The sequence below is a fragment of the Branchiostoma floridae genome, chromosome 13 (genome assembly GCF_000003815.2).
Source record: "Branchiostoma floridae strain S238N-H82 chromosome 13, Bfl_VNyyK, whole genome shotgun sequence".
Classification (NCBI taxonomy): Eukaryota; Metazoa; Chordata; class Leptocardii; order Amphioxiformes; family Branchiostomatidae; genus Branchiostoma; species Branchiostoma floridae.
Window position 1 is genome coordinate 3903251 of NC_049991.1, and position 12963 is coordinate 3916213.

At 43.2% G+C, this 12963-nt stretch overlaps 1 protein-coding gene across 1 annotated transcript in view; it reads right to left on the reverse strand.

Annotated features, from left to right (window-relative positions):
- Nucleotides 1–2244: 2244 nt before the first annotated feature.
- The window catches only part of LOC118429591 (DNA-directed RNA polymerase III subunit RPC8-like), a 12209-nt gene continuing 1490 nt past the window's right edge, over nt 2245–12963 (reverse strand). The window contains exons 2-6 of the mRNA XM_035840137.1: nt 12729–12825; nt 7648–7734; nt 5436–5499; nt 3408–3603; nt 2245–2830 (exon numbers count right to left, since the gene is read on the reverse strand). Of these exons, the coding sequence (XP_035696030.1) occupies nt 2774–2830; nt 3408–3603; nt 5436–5499; nt 7648–7734; nt 12729–12825 (501 nt within the window). The 3' untranslated portion in view covers nt 2245–2773. The remainder of the gene's footprint in view (nt 2831–3407; nt 3604–5435; nt 5500–7647; nt 7735–12728; nt 12826–12963) is intronic.

The window sequence follows — 12963 nt, forward strand, 5'->3', positions numbered from 1 at the left end:
CATTATATGTCACAGTCACACTATCAGTTGGATCCTAATGATCTCCTCTTCCAAGAAACAATGTTAGAAAATAGTCTCGGTTTATCAAACTGTTTTTATGAAAATCATGCTGATATTTCATTGTCAGTTTGAATCTTTGATAACATCTGAAATACCATTTTTGCCATAATTGGCTAGTTTATTGACAGGAAAACTGAAAAGAAAGATAACAAGGCTAATTAATTCACTGTTTTTTCTATTTAAACTCGGGACCACACTTTTGGCAAGTTACCAACTGGCCCCTTGATACCTGGCCCTGACTGATAATTAAACTTCCCTACAAGTTGGCAGTTTCCTAATTAATTAGCTTAGCTAATTAATTGGTTCCTCAGATGGCCAATTAATCAGGGAGAAACTAGCTCGGAAAGTATCAGTGGGGATTACTTGTATCAACAGGGCTCGAAATACCACCTGGATATGCAGGTTAGTGCAGGTAAAATTGGAGCTGTGCAGGTATTTCTGGTGTCTACCTGCACCTAACCTGCACTGGTCGATATACTGGGTTATGTACACAAATGTCCTGTGATGTAGATTGTTATTAGCTGCATTGACTGTAACCAACTATAAAGTATAAAAGAAAAAATAGTAATGATTCCTGATACAATTTTAATATGATCCATACTTCCTAAATTCAAAGTGGTGCAGGTAAAATTTGTATGGTGCAGGTAATTTTCAATGTTACTTGCACCAGTGCAGGTATGCAGAAAAAAGTGTTTCGTTAATGATGTACCAAGTACATGGTTGTGAGTTAGTGTTCTCCGTTTGTAACAATAGATGAGATTAAGCAAACAGTCACTTGTCTACATGAGTTTGGTGACCTTTTTGTCTGGCCAGCAAATGACTTTTTAAGTTGAAGGAGGGGTTTGCAAATCTTTCTGCACCCTCTTATCTAGTGCTTATAGTCCCACAGGTGCAGGAAATGTCACATATAAGACAGCCCCAGCAGATGCAGGTTTGTTGTTTGGAGTATCCGTCTCCTAGGAGGACTTTCGATCAAGGGGTAATAAGGGGTTCTCCTACCCCTGACTCATGTACAGCGGGTGCGTAATGCCGGAACATACCTTGAAGACCTGTTACTGTCACTAGCCAAAGCCATAGTTTTCACCTGAGTGAAGTGAGCAAAGTCGTGTCAAGTGCCTTTCCCAATGGCACAACATGGCAGGATCGGTGACATGTTGTATGAAGTAAAATTATATCTAATCCAGCTCATAAAAGAGGCTAGAAATAGTCATGCCTTCCTGAGAGAGTTACTCATGTTGAGGCTTAGGATTGATGTGTTAAAAATCTGTATTTTCCTAGAACTATTGTAGAGTGTAGAACTCATTGCCACCAAATACAGTAGATCAATGTAATATAGCCTGCTAGCTGGCGCATTGCGTGACTGCAAAGCTTTTTTCTTTACTTAATGGTCACCACGTAGCAAGACCTGAAGGTCATTTCAAGGTGAGACCCGAAGGCCACTCCGAGGTTACAGGTTACATAGTACATGTAACTGTAACAGCATCTCTTCACCCTAAAGGTGGACTCTCACTGCACTTGGGGTACCGGTGTGGCACTGTGGGGTTCGTTCACTGTGGCACTGTTTCGTTATTTTTGCAATGTTTGATAATTTAGATATTGTGTAATACGTAAAAGTGTGACTTAGAAGACAAAAAAAGACACAAGATGGAAGAAAATTTGTTCTTTGTCTCTGAAATTCGTTGAGTCATCTACGAACCCCACAGTGTCACACCGGTGCCCCAAGTGCAGTGAGAGTCCACATTAAGTCAGAAATATCATGATTGAGACAAGCTCAATTGCTCACTAGGAGTGAGGACACTGACTCAATAGGCAAAGCAGGGGTTATGAAGGCTGCTTGGAAAATTCCCTACCCAATGTAGCCGGAACGGTTTGATCCACTCACACCAGGAAGGACGCCTATTCTTTTCGTTAAGAGTGGTGGGTTCTTTTAATCTCCAAGCAGACTCCTCCGTGGTATAAGACAGTAACATAAGCTGGGGAAGGAGTTTAGCTGGCAGAGGAGTAAAATTGGCCATGCATGAGCTTAATATATTTACTGTCTTATGCCACGGAGGAATCTGCTTGGAGATTAGGTTCTTTTACATACCCATGGTGTTATGCAAAAGAGCAATTATAACAGCTATATCATACAGATACAGTATGTTAGTGAATTGAAACTTCATGGGACTGTTAAGCATTTGTATGACATTGTACACTTTACCAAACTTTCATTTCACAATTAACATTCTTTATATTTTTCAAGCACTGTAGTGTGGGTAAAACTTAAAGGCATAAAAAAGAATCTAAGATCTAGCACATCCACTTATGGCACAATGTCTGTCATACGAGCACCAGGACAATGGTACAACAGCTCTTTTTGTGGGAAAACATCAGCTGTATTCACCATTGCTTCTACAACAATATGTTACAACACAATAGTATGTCACTGATAAATGACATAAAAATATCACAACAAAGCATCAAACTTCTGAACAAAATATGAAAGCTACATTAGACTGATCCAAGCACACAAGAACTAAACAATCTGTAATTAAATTCAACCAGAAAACTAACTGACCAGTATTTCTTTTCCATCTTGGTAACTCTAAATATAAATAAATTGTATTCAGAATCTTCACAGAGGAACAAAGCAACAAAACTTTTCAATTTTGTATATATACAATGTATTGTCTTTTTAGTAAACAAACAAACAAACATAAACAAACAATGGCGTTCATCCGACACTGCTCCACCAGCTCAGTAGTCCCAGGCCAGGTTCACTGATGGTTCCCTGTAACATAAAACAACATCCCTAATATGTATAATGGAATATCCCAAGGTCTACTTCTCCACCAATGAGCAGCTATGGTTCAGACTGTACCATTTCAATTGAGGTATTCTAGATATTCTTTTTGTCAATCATGAGTTGTACTTCATCATAAGAGGTTACAAGCTAGCAGAAATATACAGTATACTTAAAAAGCAGTGGAATGATAAACATAAATCATTTGAAAATGTTCACAATGAAAGAACTGCCAAGTCGCCAAGATTTAGCCAAACTTTACTACATTTGTGGGTGAATAGAAATCAACTTATTTAATCAATCATCTTATTGAAATCAGAGAACCCACAAATTGTAGAAAAAGTGGGGCTTTCTGTCTTCCTCTGCTTCCAAAAATTAAGATAAACCCAACTCGTCTAGATATAGCCAACCCTATACTAGTGACTTCTTGAAAAAATCTCTTGTTTATTATAACCTTATAATGTAAATCACTGTCTATATGTCACATGTATGTTTCCTATGTCTCGACCACATGTATGTTTGTCAAGCACTAACATGCAAATGAACTATAAACCTGAATACATACCACAAGTGCATATGGCGACTTCTTGGCCTCTTTGTCGGATTCCGCAGCCTCGCTGACCTTTGGCCCTGTGGGTGTGGTATCCACGAATACTTCGTCCACCACCCGGAAGCGAATCTCCTCGTTGATGTCCATGAACAAGTCGTGTGTCCCCTCTTCTGTCTCGTACTCCCACACCCACACCTGTTCGCTTTCATCGCTGATCACTAGTAAAGGCCACTTCAATATATAGGTGGGGTCACACCTGCGTATATACTTAAGTACGTATGAGGCGCGCATGGGAGTATTTGCCTCCACCAGGCTCCACAGGTCATTGTAAAAATAATAGAATTGGACAAACGTAAACAGGTAATATGTCAGACGAGTTAGCTGGGTCGCTAACCATAATTCTCGGTTAACTAACTCATCTGGCATGTTATGTATCTATATTTGCCCAATTTGTACTATTTTCCCCGCGACCCGTGGAGCCTGGTAGAGACTAAGAGCTTCATACGCACCTAAAACGGACTTGAATATATACACATGTGTGACCCCACCTCATAGGATTTGATTGGGGGCTTTAAGTTCAACCCTTCCCTTCCCTCTAGCCTTTTGGAGACAGATTTCTACTCTGTCTGACTAAGTTATTGTTTGTTGTCTTTTGTTTGATTTTTGTATTATGTTTTGATGCTAAGACTGACATTTATGTTCTCTTCTGACTGTTATTTTTCATTTGCAAATCAACTTTGAAACAAACACTGCCCGACCAGCGACACATTGATAAGCAAATTCCACTTTTCGTTACTTTGATTTTAAGTTGATCCACTGCCTGAATGTGTTATTATTGTTATCATTATTACCATTATTATATTAAATTATCCTGAGTTATTTGTATTGTAATTAGTTGACACCTGACGTTTAGTTATTTAAGTTTGACCTTTGATTTCAATTTTTGATTCAGTTGTTGTGATTTTGTGTTATTTTATGTTGGGGTCTCCCAGCCCACCAGGAGGTAAAACGCCAGAAGGCGATGTATTTTCCTGGATAAATAAATAAACTGAAACTGAAGTTATATGATCAAGTAGCAGGTGGATGATTAATCATCAATATCACTCCTTGGCAAGTTTGGTACTAGTATCTTATGCCATTGTAGGATCTGCTTGGAGATTAATGAAAATATGCTCCATTGTGGATCATGGATCAAAAGAATCTGCTCAGTAGAGTATCTGACACCCACTGGCATTTATCAAAAGGCTGTCTGTCTTTGTGCTAACTCAACTCCGTAAGTTTGACTCTGGAAACTTGGTAGAAATGACTATCGATCAACACTTCTTTACATAACTTATGTTATTTTCTTGAACAAGTACAAGTAAGTGCAAAATCCTGTAAACCCATGCCGATGTATTCTGGTTATATGGTCCAAGGTCTTTTTTTCAGGTCCGATCTTTTTGGACCAGTTCAACAAGAAAAAAATGGTTATGTACCGTTAGGCCACAGCAAGTAATTTTTATGGATGACATCCTCTGCAGACTGCAAAAATAGTGCGATAGGGCGGAAAAAAAACAAGACGGGTGAAAAAAACAAGATGGCTTCATTTCCAAAACTAGGCACCATAAAGGTGTGATGAATGTTGTAACAAGAATCAAGGGGACAAAACATGGTATCAGAGCCAACAAGGCATTCATTCCTGCATTCAAGACATGTACTGGTGTGGTAAAAGTGACACTAGTGTGGCAGACTGGCATCACCAACAAAGTTGGTAACCACACTCATGGCTTCCATATTGGTGTCACTTTTACAATTAACTATTACAACTACAGTCCTGAGTACCTCGCAATTGTCACTTCTACAAGTACAATTATTAAGCTACAACACATTTGCTCATTTTGGTACTTAATCGTCATGTTGGCCATCCCTGCAGAAGAAAAGAAATCTTTTTTTTTTCTGAAATAAGGTGAAAATCAATGCGCGCGCGGATGTCATCCATAAAATTTACTTGCTGTGGCCTTACGATGTACCCACGCCTACTCTTGACATTTACGACAAGGATACAACTTGGATGGTTGCTGGAGAGCATCAGGTGGGATCAAGATGTCATCAAAGAAACCAAGAGACACTGTAAGGAAAACAAATAAGGATTGATACTTCAATATATTGCACATTAATATTGAAATGAATAGATATGAATCTGCTGTTGCAATTATGTCACATACAGTACCGACTACGTTTATGGTCCGGTCTGAACGCGATTTAATCGCGTGCAAAAGTCGTGCAAGTCGCGATTACATCTCGTGTAAATCGCGATTAAAACTCGTGCAATTCTCGGGTAAAACGCGATTAGATATGCGTGTACCCGCGTCTGATATGCATGAAATCACGTCTAACCGCGTTTAGACGATCAATGAATAGATTTCAGACACGCCTCTTCTTTTCATAAACATTTTCTAGACACGCCCGTGCCGTCCAAAGTTCGGGGTTTGGCAGAAATCGGCTTCTTTTCATATGCAGACCCCCGCGCGGAGGGCGGAGAACGTATCACGCCCAATTTCCCAATTTGTTTCTGAACTAACTAACGCATAACCTCGCAGTCTAGAACGCACCCGCGCCGCTCCCAACCACGATATTTCTAGAAGATTTGCTGCAATTTTGAGGAACCGACTGTTCCGCACATGTTTAAATCTGATACGTGAAAATTAAAGAAAAACAAATAAATTTCCACAAAAGTGTGTTTTTCTTAAGCAGAATATGGCAAAGTATGCTTTTACTGAACCCCGATCTTTCGGCGCTGCCGTGGCTTAGAGCGCCAGGGTCACGTACCGGAACAAATCATTCCGAAGATTTGCTACAATTTTGAGAAACCGACTGTTCCGCACATGTACATGTTTAAATTTGATACGTGAAAATTAAAGAATAAGAAATAAATTTCCACAAAGGTGTCTTTTTCTTAAGCAGAATATATGGCAAAGTATGCTTTTACTGGACCCCGATCTTTCGGCGCTGCCGTGGCTAGCGCCAGGGTCACGTACCGGAAAAAATCCTTCCGAAGATACAAAATGTATGGTGCGACCTCGCACCCGCGCCGCTACCTAACGTTCTTTCTCGGAAGATTTGCTACAATTTTGAGGAACCGACTGTGTAGTGCAAGTTTGAATCTTATACGTACATGACAAGAAAACATCAAATAAATTGTTTTTTTCCCAAGAATGGCAAGATGTGTTTTTCTAAATCAGAAAACATGGAGTAAATTCTGCTTCTGTCTGACCATGCGTGACGAGGACGGATTTCTGGATTCATCATTGACATTTATTTTATATCAGAAAATATCTATCGGGAGACTGTTTTCTTATCACAATTTCCATACCCAGCGTTGTGAACATGATCGCTGTTGGCAATTTTCCTCCGATGTTTTGCAAATCCGTACCCTTTGGACGGTGTTGGATGACGAGCAGTAACGTGTACACGCCTGTTCAAATTTATCGAGAAATGCACATTTCGTGATAAATAAAAAAGCAACAACACAACACCAGCAAAATGAAAAGTTACTACTCAAGATATAGTATAGAAATTTAACTCAGTCTGAGCAATCGGTACCAGGAGAGAATGTCGATATATTAATTTGCTGACTGTGAACTTCTTTTACGATCTTAGCTAAAAAGCGTCAGCGGTCCTCGGACAATATTGCCGACACCCGCGGCGCTGTCCAGCCCCTGTATTATTCACCAATTATCAACAAATACGTGAAATTGACGACTTACAAGTATCATGCAAATTTACAAAAGTAAACACTGCTCATTAACGAACAAAATATTTCGTGGGTGAAATGCCCGACCAAGGGGCGGGGCAGCTGGAACAAAGCCTTTTGTTTTGAGTCGGCGGGGTGCCGGGAGTAAACGCGTTTACAAACGACACGAGATTTTTAATTAGATAGCTACAGCTCATTAGCGCACGCGATTCAATCGCGATCAAATCGCGACTTGCACGACTTTTAATCGCGATTTGCACGACTTTTAATCGAGATTAAATCGCGTGTAAACCGCGTGGGACCGGACCATAAACGTAGTCGGTACTGTACACACTTACACAGTTCTATTTCAATGTGACAATCATTGTCAACAAAATCACATTTATCAATAGCAGGCCATGCAAGATTTGCAGCTGTGTTTTCACTTTTCTAAGGCAAATTTAACACAGAATAATGGGGTTAACTACAATATATAAGATTTGTCTTGTATGTTGTAACTTAGATGCACAAGGTCCAGCTTACCGTGCACACCTTCCCTACTACAGCTGCGTATTCTTCCCTGTAGAATCTCATCCATGAACGGTCGGAACACCACGTATCTGAAATGAACTGGAACAAGGAAATGCTACATGGTAATCACAAATAGAACTAGAGTTCAACGAACCCATCTCTTCGCCAAATAATCATGCCTTTATTCAAGACTTTAAGGTCTTATTCATGTATTACTAAATCATGCCTTTATTTAAGACTTTAAGGTCTTATTCATGTATTACTAAATAGTACCTACCCCCAAACCCCACAAATGCTACCAAAACAAGACCCGATTGTACAAGATGACCTGAGAGCACCCCTGGTCAATCAGAATTTCAAGCTTTTCAGTGTCCAGCTCACGGCTTGTCAGTGTTTCCTCCAGCAAAAACATCTGTCAAACAGATGTGTCCATAGATATAGGTCAAGTGAGATACATGTATATACAAAACAGTTTATTTCTGTTAATTGGCCACTGATTACAATTAAATGCATCTTTCCATGTAGATTATTATTTTAAGTACTCATTCTATCTACATACCAAAAAATCCTGATGATCCGTCAACACGTTCTCGAGTTATTCTCGTTCAAAGTTTGAAAGGAAATCGGTGCCTGCAGTTCCCAAAAAGCCGCTAGGGGGTCCAAACTCACAGCACTTACTCTCTGCCCCAAGGGCTATCTACCACTCAAAAATCATGACTACTCACTCACTCACTCACTCAGCTCCGCTTGCTCCGAAGAGGAGCGTAGCGCCTCTGCATACCGATCTCCAGGTTGATCTGTCTCTGGTTGCCTCCCAGGCTGCGGTGATGGAAAGGCCGGCAGTCTGCTGTAGGTCGTTGGCCAGTTGGTCGAGCCAGGTGCGTCTAGGTCGTCCTCTGGGGCGGGACCAGGTAGTGGGGTTTGGTTCTCTCAGCAGGACGACAGGTTCGGGAGGTGGTTCTGCCCGGGCAAGGTGGCCAAAGAGGCGGAGCCGGGCAGAGCGGATCTTATGGGAAAGTGGTGGCTGATTGGTGATGCTACGTAGGGTTGTATTTGAGACATGGTCATACCATCTGATCCCTAGGATCCTGCGTTGGCATTTTGAGTCAAAGGCATCCAGGCGTTGTTCCTGGGTGCCTGTTAGTGTCCAAGTCTCAGCGCTGTACATAAGAATAGAAAGCACAAGGCTGTTGTACAGTCTGATCTTTGTTTGAGTGGAGAGTTTCCTGTTGGACCATACGTTGTCCAGGCTAGCCATCGCGGATGCGGCGCGGCCGATACGGATCTGGATATCAGCATCACTCTTGCAGTCGGACGTAATTGTGCCACCGAGGTAACAGAACTTGTCCACAACTTCAACAGGATGGGAGTTGATGACAAGTCCTGCTGGGGGGGTCTTGAAGTCACTGAGGCTTTGGGCCTTGGTCTTGTCCCAGCTGACCATCAGGCCAAGAGGCTGAGTTTCTGCATCCATGGCCTGCAGAGCAAGTTGGAGAACTTCCATGGCTTCGGCCAGGATTGCCACATCATCTGCATAGTCCAGATCTGTGATGGTGACATCGCCGAAGCTGGCTCCGCACGCACACTGGGCCACTGTTCTCCCCATGACGTGGTCGATAGCTGTGTTGAACACTGTCGGGGCCAGGACACAGCCCTGCCGGACTCCACTGTTGATGTTGAAGTTGTCGGATAGCAGCCCATTGACTCTCACACAGGAAGAGGTGGCAGAGTACAGGAGGGAGAGAAGGTTGATCAGCTTGCCCGGGACACCAAGGATTCTGAGGATCTTCCAGAGAGCCGGTCTGTCCACAGAATCGAATGCCTGTTTCAGGTCTACATAGGCTGCATAGAGTGGTTTCCTGAACTCCCTTCTCTTCTCAGCCAGCAGACGGAGGGTCAGGATTCTGTCGACAGTGGAACGCCCTGGCGTGAAGCCGCTCTGTTCCTTTCTCTGCTTGCGTAGAAGGAGAGGACGGAGTCTTGCAAGTATGACATTAGCGAACGCCTTTCCTGGGACACTCAGAAGAGTGATGCCTCTATAGTTGCTGCACACATCTTTCGGGCCCTTCTTCCAGAAAGGGAGGATGACACCTTGGAGCCAGTCGGCTGGGACGGTCTCCTCCCTCCAGATAGTAGCAAACAGGTGATGAAGCTGATCTGCAACCGTGGGTCCACCATGCAGTAGCAACTCTGGGGTGATGCCGTCGGCCCCTGCAGCCCGGCCAGGCTTTAGCTTCCTAATGGCCTTGACAACTTCCTCTAGAGACGGGGGAGCTGTTGGGACAGAGTCGTCCTCCATGGCCGAGGCCGCTAGTGCTTCCAGCTGGGGAGAGGGGGGAGGTGCTGGGCGGTTCAACAGACTCTGAAAGTGTTCCCTCCATCGTGCCAGCTGTTCTGCCGGGGTGTCTGGGATGGTACCGTCCAGGGCTTTTACACAGGAAGTAGGTGGTGTGGTTTTCCCGGAGAGGGTTCTTAGGGTCCTGTAGAGGGAGCCTTGGTCGCCTCTGCGGGCAGCCGCCTCAGCTTCCACCGCAAGGTTATCAACCCAGTTCTGTTTATCCTTGCGGAGCAGGTGGTTGCGTCTGGCATTGAGTCTTCTAGATTCCATGTGGTTACCTTCCAGTCTAGCTTTCCTCCTTGCCTCCACAACGCTGAGGGTTTCATCTGACAGGAAGGCCTTCTTCTTCTTCTTTCTCCTGGGCCCAAGCACCTTGGCTGCAGCGGAGGTGATGTTTTCCTTAAGGTTCTCCCAGAGCTTCTCTGGGCTGTCCCCGTCTGACTACATGACTACAGCATATCCAAAACACGAAGTGTCAAAAATAAAAGTTTTGCTGCAGTACCTTAGGCAGTCACTAGGGGGCCCATTATCGAACTTGACCTTCGTTTTCTTGACCCCCACCCACCTACCAAATATCATCAGGATCCATTCAAGGGTTCTCGAGTTATCTTGCTTACAGACAAACGCACTTACATACAAATCCCGCTACAGCGCCGTAGGTAAGAGCCAGGTAAACCATTTTCGCACTTGACCTTCCTCTCCAAAACCGCTACACACCTACCAAGTTTCTTGAAAATCGCCCAGCTAGATTTTGACTTATGCTGCCCAAAACAAACTGCAAAAAACATACCAAGCTCGCTGCAGTACCGTAGGAAAACGCCAGGTAAACCGTTTTCGAACTTGGCATTCCTTTCGACAACCGCTACACACCTACCAAAAATCACAAAGTTCCATCCACAATTTCTCGAGTTATATGCTATTGACCTACATACAGACCCAAGTCGACAAAAACATACTCTATCGCCATTGGCGAAGAGAATAACACGCTTATGTGTGTACCAGGTCCAGTAGCAGAGGCGGCGGCAGCAAATTTCGCATGGGGGGGGGGAACTTTACTGACAAAACTTTGCAGCACATGTAGCGCCGAAGGCGCTACCCGTCGCGCCAGAGGCGCGAGTACCGAAGGTGCGAACTGTCGCAAGGTTGGTCTGGGGAAATTTCGAATTCTGCACCCTCTGAAATGCCATTTTCTGTATTTTTAGGAACAAATTTTGCTGCCAGACTAAGCTAAATTTGATGGCAATTCTGTAAGAAAGACACATTGGTTTTTAATAGCGAGGGCGATGCCCCAAAAATATTTTCATGATTTCGTGTACCGAAAGTGCGAACTGTCGCAAGGTTGGTCTGGGGAAATTTCGGAATCTGCACCCTATGAAATGCCATTTTCTGTATTTTTAGGAACAAAATTTGCTGGCAGACTATGCTAAATCTAATGGCATTTTTTTTAACCCACACAAATTTTCACCATGTCGTTGTAAGCGCCCGAGGCGCAAGTTATCGCTAGGGAGGTCCGGAGAAAATTTTGAAATCTTGACCGTCTGAAACGTCATTTCCTGCATTTGGGGGCCACATTCTGCTTGTAAACTAAGCTAAGTACGATAGTTAAATTCAGTTTAAAAGAGTTTTGAGAGCGACACTCCCGCAACATATTGTCCTTTGCCGAAGACGCGGGCCGTCACAAGGGAGGTCTGGCGAAATTTTGAAATCGGGACTCTCTGAAACTCCATTTCTTGCATTTTCGGGGGTAAATTTTGCCGTTAGACTAGCTTGATTTAATGAAATTTCCATCATCAAAAAAATACACAAGGTTTCAGCTTGCTTTTCTGGGGGGGCGACGCCCCCCCAACATATTTTCCGGGGGGGCCGCCGCCCCCCGTGCCCCCCCGGTGCCGCCGCCACTGAGTAGTACTAGTACTTGGGAGCTGCATGAGAGGCTGCATTTTGGTTTTGAACGGAAACACACTACTGACTAACTGACAAAGTAGGTGTACTCGGTAGTGTGGTATATGTTCTAATACTTTCATTCCTCTAACCACTTTTCTGCAAACTTAGATTGTGATGCTTTGTGTTCTATGAAAGTTCAAATAGAGGCAAGTAGAACAGTTTTACCCCAAGCTCGCTCCCGGGATTCGAACCCACAACCTATCGTGCTGGACCCAGGTAGCCAATTCTCCCCAAACCTGAAGGATGCTACCGATGTTGCCAAAAAAGCTCAGAGCCCTTTGGCAAGGACGGTAGGCGGACTGCTTGAACCCCACTGTTACATCTATCACAACAAGAAAGCTTCTGAAAAAAGCTGGCCGGTGCGTATTTTGGGAAAAGCCTGGATTTTAAACAAAATCACATGAAAAAATAATTTTTAAGCATCGAATTACTGAATTGATCTGTCTTCTAATTCTATTAAAAAAACATTACATGAGATTTGTCTAACAAAGAAAAAAAATTGTTACAAGTGGGGTTCGAACCCACGATCCACAGCTGCAAAAGCAAGTTGATATCTGTACCCAGAGCCGTAGACCGTTCGGCCACGCTAACTCAATTACGTAATCACGCGTATGGAAGGGCTATTAGAAGGGTTTGGTTAAATTGACCGATCCATGCATCCATCCATGCATCCATGCAAACCGAACGAATGGTTGAAAGACTCGCTTTTCCCGTCTCAAAGCCGGTGCTATGCACCAGCAAAAATTAGAACTACATGTACATGTAGTATAAATCAGTGCATGCAAGCTAGTACCATGATGATATAACCCACCTCTTGTATGAGATGCCCCATCTCCAGGGAAAATGAAGGAATCTTCCAGCTTTGTGATGTCAAACAGGGCTATACACAACCCCACATTGTATACAACCTGGGCATGGGACAAAATTATACAGGTTATAATATATAAAGTCCTGGTTACACTAGCCGCAGAGTCGACTGTTGGGCTATTATGACTTCTATTTTTATCGCCTTTGTCGTAAGCTTTATTTCTATAAGCGATAATAGG